Source organism: Protopterus annectens, chromosome 13.part0 (assembly GCF_019279795.1).
Source record: "Protopterus annectens isolate FY-2018-M chromosome 13.part0, PAN1.0, whole genome shotgun sequence".
In the NCBI taxonomy this organism is placed as follows: Eukaryota; Metazoa; Chordata; order Ceratodontiformes; family Protopteridae; genus Protopterus; species Protopterus annectens.
In genome coordinates, this window is record NC_056747.1 from 766,306,879 (window position 1) to 766,328,533 (window position 21,655).

At 43.3% G+C, this 21,655-nt stretch overlaps 1 protein-coding gene across 4 annotated transcripts in view; it reads left to right on the plus strand.

The window, feature by feature from the left end:
• EFCAB5 (EF-hand calcium binding domain 5) overlaps positions 1–21,655 on the plus strand; it is a 1,692,224-nt gene that overhangs the window by 1,447,300 nt on the left and 223,269 nt on the right. For all 4 annotated transcript variants that reach the window (XM_044054470.1, XM_044054473.1, XM_044054471.1 and 1 more), the window contains one exon: positions 19,330–19,558. In XM_044054470.1, the coding sequence (XP_043910405.1) occupies positions 19,330–19,558 (229 nt within the window). The remainder of the gene's footprint in view (positions 1–19,329; positions 19,559–21,655) is intronic.

A 21,655-nucleotide genomic window follows, 5' to 3' on the forward strand; every position in this document is an offset into this window, starting at 1 on the left:
CTCTTCAGTCTAATGTTCATCATCTTCTTTCTTCAGTGACAGTGTCTGTAGCTGTCTGCATTAGGGTCTTGGGTATCATAGGAGCAACCATCTCCAAGATCTCTTTCATCATATATTGATGGATGATGGTCTTGTAGGCCTTTAAAGTCCAGTGGTCTCATTGCAGAGACCCACTGACAGTTCAGATCAAAACTTCTTATATTTGGCAGCAACATATTTCTTTTTGGCTTCATTATCTCAGCCGGACCCCAGGTAGCTCCTTTTCCTCTCCTTGCCCACTAGTGACAGTACCTATGGATGCATCAGCTTTACGATGGGAGGGCATTGTTTAGAGGAAACAGTGAGAGACCTAGGCCAACTTATACACAGATAAATGATGTCAGTCTTCCTGATGTTGCAGTCTGTCCTTAGCTTTTTTTAATCCGAGGTGCAGTTGTCATTCATTTCAAGAAGCAAGGCTGTAGTGTGATATATCAAGAAGTGGGTGGAACATACTATCCCCTTTATCAGGAAGCCATTGGGCTGTTGGAATGGGCAGTCCCATCTTATCATTTTCTTTGAACTACCTACATTTCTACTCAGATCAGTCCCCTAATGAACAGGCTGAGACATTGCTTGTTGATGTTGCATAAGTGATTCTTAACTCTGTTTGTGTTGAGAACTGTCTTTTGCATTGGGGCAAGTGTTGCTGTGACTAATTTACCTTCCCAACCAATACTGAGTTCATCAGCATTTTCAGCACTATAGCTAGTTCATCTGGTGCCCTGTACATTTCCCTGAACTGATGCCCCCCAAGCTTTGAGTCCTTCGGTTATGAACAAAACACACAGACCACTTCAGTCATGAGTGCAAATGCAGTATTGGCATTAATTTCAGAAGTTGCTGTATCCCTTTGGCTTCAGAAAGCAGTGCTGGTTCTGTACTCCCACATCACCACCTGCCAATCATGCCTCCTGACAGCTTGCACCTCTGGCAGACAACCCCTTCACCACACTAAATAGCTTTTCCTCCCTAATCCCTCCACAAGCAAAGGTGTCCAAGAGAACTCATGTTCAGGAATGACCACCAGGACTATCATATGCTTTTTCCCCATTTCCTGTAATTCTGAAGTTACTAAAGATAGTAATGCAGAGCAAGTCCAAAGGCTTCTTTATAGCCCTGCTGTAGTTCTGACAAGTTTCGTTCCCCTGTGTTTGCCTTAGCTCTTGCAGAAACCTCTGTGCATGAATCCTTTCATGAATCCCCTGATCCATCCATCTGGAAAGCCTCACCCAGATTTCCATTTCTTTCAGTTCACCATATGATTTCTCTAGTTCCATCAAAGGCCAATACCTGCAAAGGGTAGTACAAATCCTTACCTGTGATCAGAGGCCTTTAAGAAGGTTGCCATACAAGAGCAATTGGTCAAAGATCCCCTTTTGGGTGACTTCTCAGGGATTAGGTCTGTTCATAGCTTTAACTGTGAATGCTTTGAACTACTTGTCCTGTATTCTTGACTCTGGCCTAAGTTACTCTGTTGAATGTGTATATATAGAAACAATTTCTAGCTTTCACAAAAGTGTAAGTCATATGTTCATCATATTGATTACTGTTGCAGTAGCCTTAGCTATGTAGGTTATATACTACCAAAGATAAAAAAGCCAGCCAGCTTCCAAAGCTTTAAGGCACCTTCCATGCACTCAAATTGCAAGGTAGCTTGAGCTGAGCTGACTAAAAGACACATTTGGCCATGAAGCCCTTCAGAGCTTTACTGCAGTTGAAGAGCATGTGCCTCTGAGGCTTTCAAGGATTGATGATCAGCTTGTTTCTCTTCCTTTTACTAGGCAGATAAGTTCCCTGTTGCTGATTTATCACTTTCCTCTTCAGAAAATTTATTTTAAAGCTAGGAATGTTTTAATGGCTGTCACGAGACTGTAACATACATTTAAATGAAGCACTCAGTTTTCCTGTCAGTTTAAAAGTGGTATAAAGTAACTGAAAATGTTTTTTTTTCCCTGTGGAGAAATTCTGTTTATTTTAATTTTGTGGGGCAGCATATTGTTTTAAAGTGATTTTTAGTGTGTTTTTCTGTCAAAAAAGTAGTATTGTAGACTGGTTGTGAATACTGGCATTTGGTTGCCAGAGGAAAGAGGTACCATTTTTGGCTTGACCATAGAGCAGACTACCCGTCCCATTGCTGGTCCTTTTTCCAGCTGTGAAAAGAAGAAAATTAAGCAAACAGTCTTTGTCACCACAGGCTAGCAGTTTGCCTCAGCTGTAGGTGGGTGACTCTGCTGTGGCCATTTGTTGTGCCTCAGACAACTCATCTTTTGACTCTGATCCCCCTAATGTAGCACCTACAGCCACTGTGGACCAGGGTTTAGCCACAACCTCTATGCCTGTTGTTGTCCCCTCAGTGAGCAAGGGTGAGAGACTCTTGTAGATGTTTTTCTATTCTTATGTTGGCGGTCCTGATGTTAGGCCACTATACAAAAGACTTTAACCACTGCAGGGTACGTGGGAAGTTGCACATAGGCTAGCAGCCGGCGTAGGCCATAAAAGTGATGTCTGCAAGTAGCATCCTCAGAACTTCTGTACTGCCAGTCCAAATGCCATCTATGATCATCAGTCTCTTAGCCAGAGTTGTTTACTGGATACAGGAGCTTCATATAAGTGCTCTGTTGGGGTTTTCTTTTATATTTTTGCTACTATTTTTTTGTTGTGAAGTTAAATGTCATCCATAAAGTGCAAATGCTAATGTAGAAGACAAATTCCGCATATAGATAGTCACAATCAGTGTCTCTTCTGCTTAGGGCCCAACCATGACAATAAGTCTTGCCCTGTCTCCAAAGCTTTGTTCCTAAGACCCTACATAGCCACCTTGCCTGTCTTAATATTTATCTTGAGAATCAGAGACTGAAAAGGTTAGCGTGAGACATTATGGAGGGTACGTTGGGGTCTTCTGCTGAGTCTGCTATGAAGAAGGCTATGTAAGTTAGGCCTGAAGCTTCAGCTGTGCCTCCTCCTCCTTTAGACTCTCTCTAGGCTGATGAAGGCCCGGAAACCTGTCAGGATTTCTGTTCAGATTCTAAGGTGTGTACAACTTAGGAGGCTGCTAGGGATCCTGCCATTGGCACATCTTCAGGGGCTTTGCAGAAGTCCTCTTTGGAAGAACAGAGGGAACCAAAGCTCATAATTTCAAAAGGTCCTTGAGGTATTCCCCAAATTTTAGTAAGGGAGGACATACCGATGAACGTCATTCAATGTAGGCCCACGTCCAGTCCCTACACCTTTCACAGGGCTGATGTTCCTCTCAAAAGAAGCAAAAAAACATGTTACTGCACTGCTCCTCATGACCCACCTGCTGATTGGCAAGTTTTCACACAAGGATTGTTCCATGCCTTTATGGGTCTTAAACCTCTCTCAGGGGTTTCCCTTCCTAGCCATCTAACTTCTTCACTACAGTGAAGGATCACAGTACAGTATTCTTCTGAAGAGGAGGTTTCCTCAGAGGATGAATCCATGGCCTACTCTGCTTAGATTACCCCCCCTCCCTTGGAGTATTCCTTCCCTGAGGAAGAATCCAATGGCATGAGTCTCGTGGTGAAGATATCACCTTTGGGGAAACTATTATCAGGATGAGGGAGTATTTTAAGTGGGACTTCTGTCAGGTTTCTGAGGTCCAGAAAAGGTACTACAGCTTGCTAAAATGTATTCTCCCCCTCCTTCTGCTGTGCCTCTGGTTTTACAAGCTTTTCTAGATGACTTTTCTTCTGCATCAAAACTCCGGACTCTCAACCCCCTGCCTCTAAAAGGTCAGATAGGTTCTATAAAGTTCCAGAGGACTGTAAATTTCTTTATAGATGTCCATCAGCAGATCCAGTGAGTGTTTCTGTGACTGCTGATAAACCTTCTAGACTGTTGCCATCCACTTCTCTTCTTTCTTCATATAAAGAAAATAAGACCACGGAAAGATTGGGGAAAAAAGGTTTATACCTCAGCCATCCTAGCTTTCTGTGCTATCAGTTACCAAACCCATATGACCAAGTATACTTTCACTCTCCTTTCACAGGCTACTCAGCTTCTTTCTGACCTTCCTGAGTCAGAAGTTAAGTCACAGCATTCATCACTTTTGGGAGCTTCCTCCCAGGTGGCATGCCATTCCATTAAATGCAGCTATGATGCTGCTGAAGCATCTGCTAGAACGGCTGAATCTGGCTCTGTTTTGTGGAGATACTCCTGGTTGAGGCTTCAACCACTTCCAGATGACTTTAAGGCTACATTACTGCACACTCCCTTAGATAATAAGGCTTTGGGGCTGCAGCAGCAGACTTGTTCAAGTCCATGCAGGAGAAAGGGTAAAGAATTACAGGACCTAAAACACATCTTTGTGTCTCCATTTCCTAAATTCCAAAGGAATTACCCAGCTAAAAAAAAAAATAAAAAATCTCACACTCCTCCTTCCAGAAGTAAGGGGGTGTTAGGAAATCCACTGCTTCCAAACCCTCGCATCCTACTCCAGCTCAAAAACAACCTTTTCCAGACAAGCCAAGTAGTCTGTGACTACCAACCTTTTCTCAGCCTCTTTTCCCTCTCTATGCATCTTTCCCTATCCCTTCCAGTCTGGGAAAAAAATACTCAAGATTCACGGGTCCTTTCCATTATCCACAAAGGGTATTTCATGGTGTGGGAAACTCTTCCATCTTTTAAGGGTGTTCTTCAACCACCTTGAGAGCAACTACATTTTTTCCAGAGGTGCTCCAGGTATTGAAATCCCAGGGAACTATTCAAGAAGTTCCACTGCACCAAAGAGGAAGAGGTTTCTACTCCAGGATGTTTCTGGTTCCCAGAAATGATTGCCCTTGGAGACTCATTCTGGATCTTTCACACCAAAACACCTTCCGAAGGTCCCAACCTTCCACATCCTTTCTCTGCCTACCTTGTTTCCCATCATCTTTCCACAAGCTTTAATGGTCTCCCTGGACATCAAGGCTGCTTAAGTTGACATTCCCACTCACCCCCTTTTCAGGAAATATTTGTGTTTTTCTGTTGTTCATCACATTTTCAATTCTCTTCTTTGCCCTTTGGTCTCTTCAGTACTAAGGGTATTTACAAAAATGCTTGACTGCTGTGATTGCTTTTTGCAGACTCGAAGGTATATAAATCTTTCCATATATGAGACAATCTCCTGCTCCAGGCATCCTGTCCAGAGACGTTGCAACAAAATCTCTGTATCACTGTTTCCCTTCTACAAAGATTGGGTTTCACAATAACCTTCCAAAAATCTTTCCTCACCCCTTTACAAGACCACGTCTTCATGGGGTGCAAAATCTAGACAAATCAAATGTCGGCCTCCCTGCCCCCTCAGAAAATTTAGCCTCTTACCAAATTCTTCCAAGACCTTCTCTCTCTGCAGTCTTTTACAGCCAGGGAGTTTCAGCACCTTCTATGGTTCATGGCATCCACCATCCCTGTTACCTCTGGCCAAACTTGACATGAGGAAATTTCAGTGGTACCTCAAGTCTATTTGGAGCCAGGATGTTCACCCACTGGACTTTATTGTCCCTCTTCTTCGTGGTCTGAAGAGGTAACTTTGTTGGTGGATTCAGTAAATTTTCCTGAACCGAGGTCTTCTCTGCGTACTCTTCCAATTCAGGAATTGTTCACAGATGCCTCATTCATGAATTGGGAGGCAGCCTTTGCATTCTGGAAGGTTCAAGGCCTTCGGTCCCCTTCTGAAAGGAAGGAGCACATAAACATAAAAGAGATGAGAGCCCTGTTCTACAGACCTTTCACTCTCTTTTTTGTCCACGCCCTCTAAAACTGTTTATAGACACCACTACAGTTCTTTGGTATGTAAACAAACAGGGGCAGGCAAAATCATACCTTCTGTGCAGGCTAGCCCTCATGGCATGGGAACTGGCAACTCAGAACCAGGTCTCCCTTCTGGCAGTATACATCTCCAGCAATCAGAATGTAATGGCAGACACTCTGAGCAGGTCCATGACTCAATCCCACAAATGGATGATTCACAAGGATGTGTTCCTGGATATTCTCCACTGATGGGGTGTTCCTCAAGTAGATCTCTTTGCCTCTGCTTTGAACAGGCAACTTCCAAAATTGTGTGCCAGAATTCCAGACCCGCTGGTGTGGACGGTGGATGTTCTTTCTTTCTCAAGAAAGGGAATGTTTCTCTATGCATACCACCTTCCCTGTTATTCACAAAGTTCTGCTGAAGATTCAGCAGGACAAACCAGAAATCTTGCTGGTGACTCCCTTTTGGCCAGAACAGCATTGGTTCCCTCTTCTTCTACATTTAGCCAAGGGCAGTCATCACAAGTTACCTCACAGGGTGGATCTTCTCACACAAGACAAGGGATCTCTGATACACCCACACATCAACTCTTCATCTGACACTGTGGGTGGTAGGCTTCTGATTCCTTTCAGACATGTCTTTTCAGAGAATGTGCTTAGGGTTCAGCAGGAAACCAAAAACCTAATACTAATAAATCCTACTTATCCAAATGGAAGAGGTTTTCCATCTGGTGTCTTTCTCATAAACTGGACTCACTTTCTGTGGATGTACCTCTGGTTTTATCTTACTTGTATGAACTACTGAATGCTGGGTTGTCTTGTTCCTCTGTGAAAACTCATCAGTCAGTCATTTCTGTTTTTCTGCCTTTGTCTCCTCCTTTGGCCTCTAAATTGGAGGCTAAACTCTTCCTTAAAGGCATCCTTCACATCAGACCTCCCAGAAAACCTGTTCCTCTTCCTTGGGACATCATATTTGTCTTAGAAAAACTCACTATTGCTCCATTTGAACCTGCAGCTACAGCTTCCCTGCAACACTGTATTATTAGCCATCATTTCGGGCAGTTGGGTGCCCAAACTTCAAGCCTTGATGGCATCACCCCCATCCTGGTTTCCCATAAGGATAGAGTTTCCTTGTGTATTGGCCCTTCTTTTATGCCAAAGGTTGTGAATGAGTTGCCACTTAATCAATCTGTTCATTTGCCCACTTTTTCCCCTCTGTACAATCATCTATTGAGGGAATTCTACACACCTTAGATGTGCACAGACAACTCAGATTACTACTCCTGTTAAGGCTCATTCTGTGAGAGCTGTGGTTTCTTCAGGTGCTTTTTTCAAAGGTTTGTATACTAACACCATCTTGGAAACAGTTACCTGGTCTTCTGTTCGTACCTTCACTAAACATAAATTGGATGGCATCTCCAAATCTAGAGCTGGCTTTGCTAGAGCCATTTGCCATGGCTTTTAGAAAGCACCTCTGCTCTTTCCCCCTCCCTTTCTTTATGAGCTTTGATACTGTCCCTCATGTTAAGAATACTGCAACATAAGAATAGAAAGACATGGAAAAGTTGTGTAAAATCTTACCATAACCATAGATGTTCTTCTCTTCTATGTTGCAGTATTCTGCATGCTTACCTCCTTTGTTCCTTAGGTTGGTGTTCTTTACTGGGGCATTCAGTTCTGAGGATGGTATGTGCGGACATCACTTTTATAGCCTATGCCAACTGCTGGCCTACGTGTGACATCCCACGTACGTTGCAGTGGTTAAAATCTTATGTATACTGGCCAAAAGTCTGGACAGCCTTTGGCAGTGAATTCCTCATGTTAAGAATACTACAATATAGAAGAGAAGGACACATCTGTTTATTATAAGATTTTATGCAACTATTCTGTCCTGGGAAGAGGGAACAAAGAAGGTTTTCCTGTTGTGTCAAAGCCTGTATTCATACCTAGGAAAGTTGCTGTTGCTATTGCTAACATGGTTGGCCCCATTTTTCCTATCAAAAAGAAACAGAAAACCAAACATGTATCTGCTCCTCCTCAAATTTCTTTGGCTAAGAGTAGTTTACTGGGTCTGGCTCAGGGTTTAATTCAGGCTGTTGATCCTTCTTGTAAAGTAGTCTATGGTAAAAGAAAGATATCTCTTCTTGAAGAGATTCATGATTCTGAATTTGAACAGGAAGATGCAGAGATAGATACACATTTTTCCCTTAGATTTCTGATTCAGAGTCAGAGAAGAGCTGTTTCTGATTCTCAATGTGTGGGTTTCCTGTATTGCTAGAGAGTGCCAATGTTTTCAGTGGGAGGACATTGAGGTTTCTCAGTCCCTCAGATAATACTGAGTTGTGACAGAAAGTTTTTCCAGATCCTTCACCCTTTCCTCCTGTTCTGTCTGTTTTAGCGGATGTGTATATTACTGCCTGCAGTTTTCCTGATATTCAGCCAGCTGTCCCTAAAAAGACATATAGAATGTTTAAAGTTCCTTGGCCTTTTAATTTTCATACAGTATTCCCAAACCTGACCCAGCAGCTATAGCTTTAGTCAATTCCTCTGCTGATAAGCACCTAGTCAGTTCCAGTACTACTCTTGCTGAGAAGGATAGGGAAATTATTAATGGGTATAGGGAAAAAAGTGCATACTACTGCAACTTTGATGTTCAGAATTTTGAATTGTCAGGCTCATGTTAAAGCTTGTTCTAATTGTGAAAGTATGAGGAAGGTTTTATCTGCACTTTCTTCTTGTGAGGAAAAATCTGCTTTAAATAATGTAGTGTCTTCTGTTGTACAGAGAATTACTCATTGTTTACAGTGTGTATTTGACTGCGGTGGTGGTGGAAACTGTGGTGGTGGTGGTGCTGCGGTAGCATTGTCGCCTCACAGCAAGATGTTGTGCTGTTCGATTCTCAGCTAGAGCATCTTCTGTGTGGAGACATGCGTGAATGGGTGTACCTTCATTGAAGGTTGTGCATCAGGGCTGGCAAACTTGGCACGTAAAAAATCTACTGCCAATCATTAGCGGACCGGAGTTCCGCTGTGGCGACCCCTAACCGGGAAAAGCCAAAAGACATAAACAATATGACTCTGTTGATACTTTGTCCAGGGCTGTTGCCACTGGTACTGTTGTGAGGAGGTTTGCATGACTGCATTCCCAGAACCACTCAGATGATGATAAAACTGAGATTTGAAATTTGCCCTTAGATAGAGATTTAGTGTTTGGCCCCTCTGCTGCAGAGAAAAGCAAAAAGTGTTATGAAAGGAATAAGCTGATCCAGGGAATGTGTAAAATTTTTCAGCCCTCCCTTTTCAAAATTTCCAAGAGATTTTCTATCTCCTCATCCAATTTTGTCAGAAAGCAGAAATACAGTGTCAAAAAAATAAATGTAAACAGACGTTTAAGAAGAAATGGCAAGAGGGTTCCAAAAAGAAGTATCAGTCTTCTCACCCTGGCCCCCTTTTTTTCCAGAAAGTCTGAATCTCTATTTTCTCTTTGGGAATGGGTAGTTTCAGAGACAGGGTCTCTGAAAGTCATTTAGGGTTACAGACAGCAGTGGGATGAAATTCCTCCTTTCCAAGGGGTAATCCCTATAGTGCCTTTTTTAGACAAGGTTCAAAGGACAAAACCACCACCGTAACAGATACAAGCATGCAAAATCTGAAGTAATGCTACTTAATGCTAGAAATCTAAACCTCAAAATGCACTCTCTCGAGGCACTCCTAAAAATGGAGAACATCAATATTTGTGCAGTAACTGAGAGCTGGTTCAAGGCTCCAGAGAGCACCCCTGCAATACCAGGCTACAACTCTTACCAAATTTTTCAGTCACCAAACCAAGACCAAAACACTAAAGGTGGAGGAGTGTACATATTCACACCTCCAGGCTAGTTGCCCAACACAATGCATCTGAAATTCTCCAGGTGCAACTAACACTAGGTAAGACTGCAATCCAAATTGTAGCTTGTTACAGATCCCCCACCATGCCCCAAGATTCTCACTACACCTCTCTAAGCATACTGGAAAATATTAAGATACAATCAAACACCCTAATACTGAGTGATTTCAACTACCCTGTCATTAACTGGGAAAACTACTCTGGTACCAATGCCTTTTCCCAACAGTTCTTGGAATTCATAAATTCCAACGCCCTAGATCAACTAATCCATTGTCCCACAAGGGGCTCCAATATCCTAGACCTGGTCATTACCAACATGGGAGATAGATGCTCCACACCAGTGGTCAACCCCCTCATTGGTTAGGTCTGACCATAAACTAATCACCCTTGACATCCACATCCCACCCCAACCCCCCAGTAGAGAAACCTCCGTAAAAAAACTTCTCTAAAGCCAACTTCATGCTACTCACATCAGAAGTGACAGACTTCATGAAATCCATGCAGATGGGAGCTGAAAGTTCGACTGCTGAATCCTACACTAAGGCATTGTATGAGCACATCCACTCATGCATGAATCATACCATCCCAAATAGAAACAAGATGCTCTTCTGCAAAAAAAGGAAGCCAATCTGGTGGTCCCCTGCCATAAACAAAACTTTACAACAAAAGGAAGAAACTGTTGCAGAAAAGAGGAAAATCCCAGGATGCAAAAAACTCCCTTACCAGCCTCAGTAAGAAGCTGAGATCCCTCATAAAATCCTCCAAAGCTAGTTATGAAAATAAAATTGCCAAAGATTCCAAAGACAACCACAAGACATTCTATAACTATGTCAAGAATCCAAGTGGCAATGCTCAGATCTGCTGTGAGCTACATTACAATGGCATTAAAAATACTGATCCCAAGAATATTGCCAATATCCTGGCAGATCAATTCAGTGCCAACTTTATCCCCCTCTCACTCCCTAAACGGTCCATCTCAATACCGGAAGATTGCCAAATTCCGGTAATAATCACCACAACGGTAAAAAACGCACTCTCCAAAGCTAAGAATACAGCATCCATGGAACCAGATGACATCCCGAGCTGTGTATTACATGAACTACAAAATGAACTGACACGTCACCTAAGTTTCATGTTTAATCATAGCCTCACATCAGCCTTCGTGCCCACTGAGTGGCGCACAGCTACAGTTATCCCACTCCACAAGGGGGGATAGTGGCGCACAGCTACAGTTATCCCACTCCAGAAGGGGGGATCCACCTTGGATCCCAGGAACTACCGCCCCATCAGTCTGACGAACCTGATCTGCAAGGCCATGGAATGTATTATCATGGAACTTATAAACAGATTGGCAACCTTCAAACACTGGACCCCAGCGAGTTTGTGTTCATAAAGGGCCGATCTTGTCTCTTGAACCTGATTGACTTCTTCGAATCAGTCTCCAGAGCCATGGATGAGGGTAAGGTGGTCCACACAGCTATCTGGACCTCGCCAAGGCCTTTGACACCATCCCCCACTCTGGAATCCTAGATAGACTTACTAACCTGGGCATTAATCCCTATGTCACTCGATGGGTTGGCAACTGGCTTACTGACGGAACCCACACTGTAAAAGTAGCCGACTCCAAATCCAGCTCCAGACAAGTGAAAAGTGGAGTACCTCAGGGTTCAGTCCTGGGACTGCTCTTGTTTGGCATCTACGTCTCTGAAGTACAGGCCAACACTAGGGGACTCTGGCTAACAAAGGTCACAGATGACTGCAAACTGGGAGCCATTATTCAATCCCCAAATGATGTGTATACTCTACAAAAAAGGACCTTACAGAAACAGATGCTTGGTACCAGAGCCATGAGCTCAAGCTCAGTGCCAAGAAATGTATAGTTATCCCCTCTGGGAAAAAACATGTACCCTTGAATTACCACATAGGTGGCAGTACACTAAACACTGAAAGTGTGATAAGAGACTTAGGGACACAGGTGGACAGTGGTCTCACCTTCGATAACCACATCGCCACAACAGTCAGGAAATCCTTCTTTGTGGCACACCTCATCACTAAGGGATTTTCATCCAGAAAAAAGGAGGTCATTGTCCCACTGTACTCATCCCTCATTAGACCCATTATAGAATACAATGCTTCATTTGCTATGGACCTCTCAGGACATCTGCAGCAACTGGAAAGGCCGCAGAAATGCCTCACTAAAAGAATCACAGGCCTAAAGCAGATGCCCTATGCTGACCGCCTTAAAAAACTCCAGCTATACTCTGTCACATATCATCTACTCAGAGGCGATCTCTGCTTAACATACAAGGCCATGTCAAACCGAGAGCTGTTGGACATGCTACACTTAAAGAAATCCCAATCCCTCAGAGCCACATGCTCCAGGGATCTAAACCTTGTCATCACAATAAACAAAACATGCTAGAGGGATAGGTTCCTGACCCAGAGACTCTCCAGACTCTGGAATAGACTGCCCATACATGTCAAGTAGAGCGCCTCTTTGGCCCTCTTCAAAAGGAACCTTGACGATTGGATGGAAGAAAGGAAATTCACCCTGGGGATCATGTCGGTCACCCTGCTAGACAGGGTTCCAGGGAAGTAAATAGTGTGGAAAGAAATAACCAGGAAATTGTTATTGCTAGGCTTGTATAAGCCCTAGGGCCGATAGCCTAGTACCAACCTATGAACCTATATTCTTGACTTAAAGCTAATTTAGAGGATTAATGAATTGATTGCATTTAACATGGAGTGATGTAGTTGACATTATTTCACATCAAGTAATCACATGTTTTGTTTGTTTTACGCTGTCTGCAATGTTTTTTTTTTGTGTAATAGATTCAACAGCAGGTTAACGTACAAGACCCTGTGTAGACTGAAACAAAAAGTTAAGATGTTCTGTAGTCCTATCTTGCCTTCATTTTTACACATCTTTGCCTTTTTACAAGCTCAAAGTCTTCTAGTTGGCTTGTGGCTAGGTAGGTATCCCATGGTGCCCCAGTGCAATCCCCAGATCTCGTTTGCCGTGTCGACGAGTTTGGATGCGCTCCTTCTTGGCCGTGGCTAAGTCTAACACATTTTGCTGATTTTTTTGGCTAATTTCTACTGTTTTTCATATTTAGATAGTTTTATATAACTTTTACTAGTGTCATTTTTGTAGTTAGTTTAGCATTTACTGGGTTTCTCCCTGTGTGTTAAGTTTTCTGAGAACAGTTGGCCATTGGCCTTTTCGTTCTCATTGGTATCCTGTGTGCCAGTTAGTTTATCACTGGGCTTTACTATATATATATATTTCTAATAGTCTAGATATTGTTGATATTAGTGGTTGCAAGTGCTTTGCACATAGTTTAGACTGTGTGTATTTTGTGAAATTTAGATCAGCTTTCTCTGTGAGCTGTGTTCTTAGCTTAAAATAAATAGCTGTGCTTGCGGTGCCCTCTGCATAGTTGTATTTGCAGTTAGAACAGGGTTTTTTACCTTTGTTCTCTTTCTCTGACTTATTAGAGATTGTCTTTTTTCTCCAGTGTGTGTGCGAGACTGTTAAAATTGTCTTTCTAAACCTTTTCCTCTTCTAGGTCCATTTTAGTTAGAGGACCTAAGTTTTCTCCCTTCTTTCTCTGACCGGGGCTAGGCCCATTTAAGTTAGAGGACCTAGTCCTTGTGGTTGTGTGTCTGCTAGTACTTTAAGGGCTAGGCCCATTTAAGTTAGAGGACCTAGTCCTTCCACTCTCCCTTTCTACTCCCTGTGTGTCTAATTAGCTTAATCTTCTGTGAGATGTCTAAGGAGGCCAAGGATCATAAGCCCTCTGGCTTTAAAAAGTTTGTGAAATGTTCATAGAAGATGTCTATAACAGATGGCCACAGTAACTGTCTTGGGGCCATCCATTTACAGGAAACATGCCTATTTTGTCACTCATTTAATGCCAGGGTATTGCAGGAGAGAAAGAATAAGCTTATATTAAAAGGTCTCCTTAAGCCCTCCTTTGAGGAAGATCTGGCTAGCTCTTCCTCTTCTTCTAAGTCACATGGATCTAAAAAGGAAAAATCAAAATCTTCTAAGAAGCATTCCCGGTGCTGGCTGGTGCATCGGAGCCGCCTCTCAAAATTTCTAAAACTGACAAATCTGCTGCCTCCTCGGCTCCACTAAGTTCAGAGCCGATCGAGGGTACTACTACGGCTACAGTGTCAGCACCAAGCAGTTTGGAGCCGACCACTGATAGCAAACATCGGAGCCGGACTACGGATCCCTTACGGGTCTCCCCTAGTTTAAGGTCACCAATACTACAGAGATCCCAGTCTCCCACACTGTCTTCCAGATCTTCCAGGAGCTTATCAGAAGAAGATGTGGTGAGAGTAATGCTGAGACTCCTGAAGTCATCTGCCCTGCCTAAAATGTTGTTGGCTCTGACCCAGTCGGTTCCGGGGTCACTTGAGTCCGTTACCCCTTCTGTGATTCCTCCTCTGAGCCGTACTGGACTTTTGGAGCTGGAGTGCTTGGTACCACTGGTGGAAACCTCAGTTCCATCTTCCCCTGAGGTTGTTTTGGAGCCGAGGTCTGCTCCAACACCTTTGGGTGCCATCTGTGGTGTCTAGGAGCCGAAGGTGTCCTGTCTGCCCCGACAGAGACGCCTGGAACCGAACCTCTTCGGTTCCAACCCTTCCTCTCAGTGCATTGGCTAGGGTGAGCTCGGACCCTACATCTATCTCAGAGCCGATGGCATCCTCTATCTCCTCAGAGCCAGGGAGGTCTTTGGAGCCAGATAGGTCAGAATTTGAAATGATTATGAGTGTGCTGTCCCGATCATCAGCTCCTACCAGGGGTACTGACACTCTTCCCTCTCGGTCACCTACTTCTGTCTCAGCACCTACTCCCTCTCTGGACAACAGAGACCCACAACCTCAGAAGCCCCCGGCTGGTGGCCACCATTCTTCCGAGATCTCCCCAGAACATCCTTCCAAGGAGCCAGAGGAGGACATGCATGAGAAAACATGTAGACTCCCAGGACAAGTCTCTTACTTCTGACACTGACTTCAAAGAGTCAGAAGGGTCCCCCAAATCGTCATCTGATGATGTCTCCTTTGTAGACATCTTGGAGATCCTTAAGCAGAGGTGCGGCTGGCCCACTGTCACCCCTTCTGATGAGGAGTCGGTGTACCTGAAGGCTTTCGGGTCTCAACCTTTAGCCTCTTGGGTGTCTCCACCCTTCAACGAACTGTTACAGCTCATTAGTCGGAAGGTGCGGGATACTCCTGATGCCAAGGAGCCAGTCCTCAGGAGACCAAATAAATTTCTGTCAGCTCCCAAGGAGAAGGAATTTTTGTCAAAGGGTGTTCCTGTAGATGCCATGGTGGTGGCGGCAGCCACTAAGAAGGAGCTAGCGGAGACGATGACTTCTGTCCATCTGCTGAATAAAGAATCTCAAATGATGAACAGATAAGGGAAGCATATCTTTTTGTCAGTGGCATTTACTCTAAGATCACTGAACTACCTAGCACACTTTATGAGGCTTCAGAGAGATCTCCTTAAGGAGTTAGGAGAGACTCTATAAGGTATATCCACTGAAGGAGTCCCTGAGAAGGTGTCTGCTCAGTTGCCCACCTTGAATTCTATTGTCAACTTGTCCATGAGGCTCAACTCTTATGCAGCCGATAGAGCGAGCAGAACAGCGGGTTCAGGAATTTCCCTAAGGAGGCATTCCTGGATGCGCTTGTGTAATTTTGCGGAACCGTTCAATTCTACCTTTACCAACACCCCCTTTGATGTTTTTTCATTGTTTGGACCTAAGGTAAAGGACACACTCACCCAGTGCGAGCAAGAAGGGAAAACATTCTCTGCTGTGGGAGTACGTTTTACTGTCCCCTCTAGACCGTATCCCAAGGGTCAGAGAGGTGGTAAAATGTGGTTCAAGAAGTCCCAGAGATTTTTCCAGGATGCACAGGGTGACTCCTCCTTCAGAGGCAGAGGAGAAGGAGGAAATGGTACACATCGCCTTGGAGGCAGGGGCGGACAGCAAAACCAGGGAGGCTGTGATTCGTTTCTGGTCCAGCCCTACCAGTGTTCCTGATGTGGGGGCCCGACTGTGCTTCTCTGGAGCCGGTTGGGGCTCGCATTTCTTTGTATCCTGAAGTCTGGCTAAGAGTCACTCGAGACAGATGGGTACAAATAATTATCACCAGAGGTTATTCCATACCCTTTTCCCATACCATTTGCCAACTTATGTCCCCAAGAGGATCCCGGTTGTTCCACCCAATCACAGGGATCAAGCAACTGTGGAAGTCAACAAGTTGCTGGCAAAAAGAGTCATCCAAACCATCCCCACAGACCAAATAGGATTCAGAACTTACTCCAGATTCTTTTTAGTGCCAAAACGTACAGGGGACTGGAGTCCCATCTTGGACCTCAGCAAATTAAATGAATCCATAAAGAAGGACAAGTTCCAGATGGTGACACTGCAGTCTATACTCCTGTTACAAGGGAAAGACATTTGGATGTGCTCAATAGACCACCAAGATGCTTACTACCACTTAAAAATGGACAGGGCATCGAGGAGTCATCTACGCTTCCGGCTGGGAGCCAGTCACTATCAGTTTCATGCTCTGCCCTTTGGTCTCACTACAGCCCCCGGGGTGTTCACCAAGTGCATGGCAGTAGTGACAGCTCACCTGAGACGTCGAGGATTCCAGGTGTTTCCGTATCTGGACGACTGGCTTCTAACCACCCCCACCAGGCTTCTACTTCCTCAAACCAGGGACGCTACTAGTCAACTTTGTGTCCAGTTGGGGATTACTATAAATTGGGAAAAATCTGCCTTATTGCCCTCTCAGTTTGTGACTTTTATAGGTGCAGAAATAGACACAGTAGCCATGTTGGCTTGCCTTCCAGTAGAAAGGGCACAGAATCTTGTACTTCAAATTCACCGTCTTCTCCCTCTCCGAAAGTCAAGGCCAAGACTGTTCTGAAGCTTCTAGGGACCATGGCTTCTACTATACTACTAGTGCCGCTAGCCAGACTACACATGCGGATTATTCAGTGGCTCCTGTCATCCCAGTGGTCCTTCCAACAACTGCCCTTAACTCACCACATTCTGTTAACAGATTCTTGCCAGAAGGACCTCACTTGGTGGATTCAACCCAATCAGTTAACTACGGGGACTCCATTTGTCAACCCATTGCCACTGTGATCACGGATGCCTCGCAGATGGGGGGGGGGTATTATCTAGGCAGGACTGATCAAGACACATGGCAAGATCACAAGGCTCACCTGCATATCAATGTTCTAGAGATGAGGGCGGTGCTCCTGGCATTGCAAGCACTTCACGACCTTCTTTCTTTTGGGACAATTGCAATACAGTCAAACAACACGTTGGTGGTATGGTATCTCAACAAACAAAGTGGAACCAGATCATACCCACTCTGTTGAGAGGCCATCTGGGTTTGGAAATGAGTGATATCTTCCCAGCACTTTCTGGTGGCGATGCACATCCTGGGGACAACCAACGTGATAGCCGACAAACTCAGCCGGGCAATTATGATGCCTCAGGAGTGGTCTCTGAAGCAGGAAATAGCAGAGCAGATTTTCCGCAGATGAGGACAGCCTTGCTGCAATCTCTTTGCCAGCCCAATCAATGCCAAATACAGCAGCTATTGCTCCTTCATCCCCCCTCCAGGGGAGTCACTGAGAGACACACTAGTTCATGATTGGCCTCTGGGTCTCCTTTATGCTTTCCCTGCCTTTCCTCTCATGTCCAGGGTGATTCAGAAAGTGAAACAGCTGGGAAGCAAACTGATCCTCATTACTCCTTACTGGCCTCTGCAAGTTTGGTTCCCCTTTCTCGGGCCTCACCCATTAAACGATCCATGGACTCTGGACCCAGTGCCAGATCTCTTGATGCACATGTCAGGCTCGCTTCACCCCAGCCTACACATCCTCAATTTGACAGCTTGGCCGCTCCAGTTCCATCCCTAGTCAGGCTTCATGATTTCTCACCCTCCGTGACTCGTATCCTTACATCTTCTCATAATCCCTCCACTAGGAAATTATATTCCAGTAAATGGAGGAGGTTCTCTGTCTGGGCTGAGCAAAGGAATGTTGACCCTTATACTGCTTCTATTCCGGTGGTTTTGGAATTCTTGTCTGAACTTTTCCACCAGGGATCTGCGACTGCCACAATCAGGGTTCAATTGGCAGCAGTTTCTAATTTTCATCTAGGTCTACAAGATTCTAATCTGATGTCACATAGGTTGTGCAAGACCTTCCTTAAAGGTGCCGCTTTAAGATCTCCCCTTCAGGAACAGGTTGCTTAATGGGACTTGAATTTTATTGTATCCAAATTAATGTCTCCACCCTTTGAGCCAGCTCATTCATCTCCTTTGAAATTTCTGTCTTGGAAAACTTTATTTCTGGTGGCAATCACATCTGCTAGACATGTGCCAGTGTTACTTACAAGCACTGTCTGTCAATCCCCCTTATTTGATATTTCACAAAGACAGTGTGTCTCTTTGTACTAATCCATCCTTTGTCCCGAAGGGCTGTTCCCATAACACTTTGAACCAATCCATAGAGCTTCCGGTGTTCTTCCCTAATCATTCCAATGCAGCAGAATACAGGTTTCATCAGTTGGATGTTCATAGGCAATTACGTTTTTATTTGCACTGAACTAAGGAATTCAGGAAGTCAGACCAATTATTTATTTCCTTCTCCAACTCCAGATTAGGTCTCCCAGTTTCAAAAGTGACCCTCTCTAATTGGATCTCTAGCTGTATAGCTTACATTTACTCTTCTGATGGTAAGCCTTTACCTTTCAAAGTTTAGGGTCATTCTACGAGATCTCAGTCTACTTCGGCAACCTTTCAAGCCAAGGTCCCACTTGATAATATCTGTGCAGCAGCAACTTGGGCTACCCCTGACACATTTATTACTCATTACAAATTGGATTTGACCTCCAGGGGTAGAGCATCCTTTGGTTCCACGGTACTCAGATGTATTTTTCCTTGAGCCACCCAAGAATAAGGTGCTAGGGGCACTGTCCCCTGTGTAAGAATGAAGGCGAGATAGGACTACAGAACATAAAAAAGTTATGTACTCACCATAACGTTCCATGTTTGTTGTCCATCTTGCCCTTCATTCTTACGAACCCACCCTCCTACCCCCACCCTGGAAGGATCTGGAGACAGAAAAATTGTTATTATTAAGTAGAGACCTTTTATTATTGGGTTCTTTCTGCATGGTTTTATTATTCTTTCTCTTTAGTTAGCAGCAAACAAGATCTGGGGATTGTACTGGTGCACCATGGGATACCTACCTAGCCACGAGCCAACTAGAAGACTTTGAGCTTGTAAAAAGGCTGACTCGGAGCCGAGGATTGGCTCTGAACCCATGTGTAAGAAGGAAGGATGAGATGGACTACAAACATGGAATGTTGTGAGTACACAACTTCTTATTTTTACATTCCTTAAGAGTCACTCTTTCTGCTGTTCTACACAACTCCTGAATTAATGATGATCCCTTCCCTGTGTGTAGTGTCATTGGTTGTGGCCTTTATGATTATAATACTTTATCATAGATGCAGTATGTTTGTGTTTGTTTAAAATGTTTGAAACCCTTAAAATGACTGAGCCCTGCATTTAGAACTTATAACTTCTGTTTCCCTTATGTAGCTTTAAGGCAGTGGAAGAAGGGAAACCAGTTCATGTACCTAGGGTGCAGTATCATGGAAGTATTCATTTCTGGGATACTAGCTGCCCTGAAGAAGAAAAGAAGGGATCATTCCTGGTAATACCACTGAAGAACTCTCAAAATCGAGTATTTGGAATTTTGGGTGTTGACACAGTTCGAGATCCCCGGGAACGTAATATTTTTGTCACTCATGAGATCAGCTTTTATCAGGTAAGAATACAAAACTGCAAGCTAGGGTATATTTCTGTAGATCGTATCTTTCACCCAGGTAGATCTCATAGCTTTCTAACTACTGTTGCCAGAGCTTCAATATTGTACAGGCGGATGGAAGTTAATCTGAAGACAGTAGTATAATTCATACACTTTCTACTATGTTTTGCAAATAATTATATTACCTATTTAGTTATGAGTAGAGGAGTAAGAGTAACTGTAAGCTTCATTGATTCATACTTGAGCAAAAGACCAGTTCACTGAAACATGTTAACTTTCTTAGTGGTTGTATAACACTGAAGTTTTATTAAGTGATGTAGTTCAGTGGGTGAGTCCTTTGGCATCTGACAAGTCTTGCTTCCCACTCCAACCAAGGCTTTAATTTTAGCTTAAATTTTTTTTAGAGATTTGTTAAACTCAGCCATTTCTTAATTCATTGAATTGTGAACAGCAGGAGACTAATTTCCTTGTCCCCTATAGCTTTCTAAGCCTAGAAACCACTTGTTTCCTCATATTTTCTCCACCAAAATCCTTTATTGAAAACACACTTCTTATGCTTTACACTATGTCATAAATGATGTGAGTTACAAAAAAAAAAAGTAAAATATAAAAGCTGTTTTTTTTAACTCTTTGCACTCCCTATCTATTGATTATTAGCCCTTTCCGTAGCCATTTTGCCTATTCATTCTCCATCACATGGGCAAAGGTCAGCAGGAATGGACATCATTTAGACAGCCATCAGGGTGGTTTGAGGTTTTCTTCATTTTTTTTGTTTTTCCCCCAGTCTCAATTGCATGCACCCTGTGAGGCTTAAGGGGGGACATGCAATAGGACAACATAGGATGTTCCCTCACTTCCCCATCTGCCCTGCCATCCAAGACATAAGCAGTGAGCTTTTTTGGTCTTCATCAGGAAGTTAGCACCACTCAGAGTACCCCCAAATCAATGCAGCCCTCCCACCTCTAGAGTCAGTCAGGCCATGCCCCTTCAAACCTCCCCTTTCCTGATTGACTCCTCCAGTGCAGAGGCCACTTGTCAACTGCTTGTTGCCTGGGATGCAGTCAAGAATCCATTTCCATGTACCACATGGCCAGGTTATGAAAGGTCTTTTTTAGATAATGGGATAATTGCAAACATACTTTTCATCTGCCCCTAATTTTTATGGATGTGACTGATTTTGGCTCAAAATTTTGCTCCATCCCTTCTAAAATATATATTTTTTAAAAAGTAATGGATTGCAGTCAGTAAATAATGATACTCTTTACAGTTAATGCTATATTTTCCTTCTGATAATGTATATTAATTCAGGTCTTCTTTTTCTGTCAATTTGTAAGTCAACAGTAGTACTATTTTAAAAATGTCCACATTTCGGAGCCTTCTTCATTGTTTAATTATTATTATTATTGTTATCATCACCATTATTGTTATTATATTGTTTGCTTTGTCCTTAATACTGGATGTAAAGGTTTTACAGCTATTCTCACAAGTGTTAATATCAAAAGTCTGTCTGGTGATGCTTATTTTATACTGCAGTTTTGTGGAAGAAAAATAATAGTTTATTTTCTAAAAAAAACTAGTGTTATGGTCAAACAAAAGGTTATATCTTTGTAAGCATGTAAGTTAGACCCACTGTATCAGTTGTAGAACTTGTTCATTTGTTCAGTACCTTTCTTGTGGTGAATGACAAGAGTGGAGAGCAAACTGCTGTTTTGTGATATTGTACAATTTGTGTAAATGATCAGATTATATTTTCAAAATATTTCAAACCAAAAATATTAATCTACAAACTTATACATATTAGTTGACAAGTATCAATGACAAAATCTTGTGCCTTAATGTTGTCTACAGGATGGCACCATTTGTTTGCCTGTAGTTTATACAGCTTTTAAGATATTAATGCAGTTAGGCAGTTTCATACTCCATTTTGCATTATTAATGTAAATATGGAAAAATGTCATATTTTTCATAACTTTTTGCAAACACTCGTTAATCACCCCAGCCCTCTGTATCCTACACTGACCATTTTACTGCACATGCTTAGCAAATCATGGTGGCTTGTAGATGCCACCTTTGGCTGCCTTTTTTAGGTATTTGCTT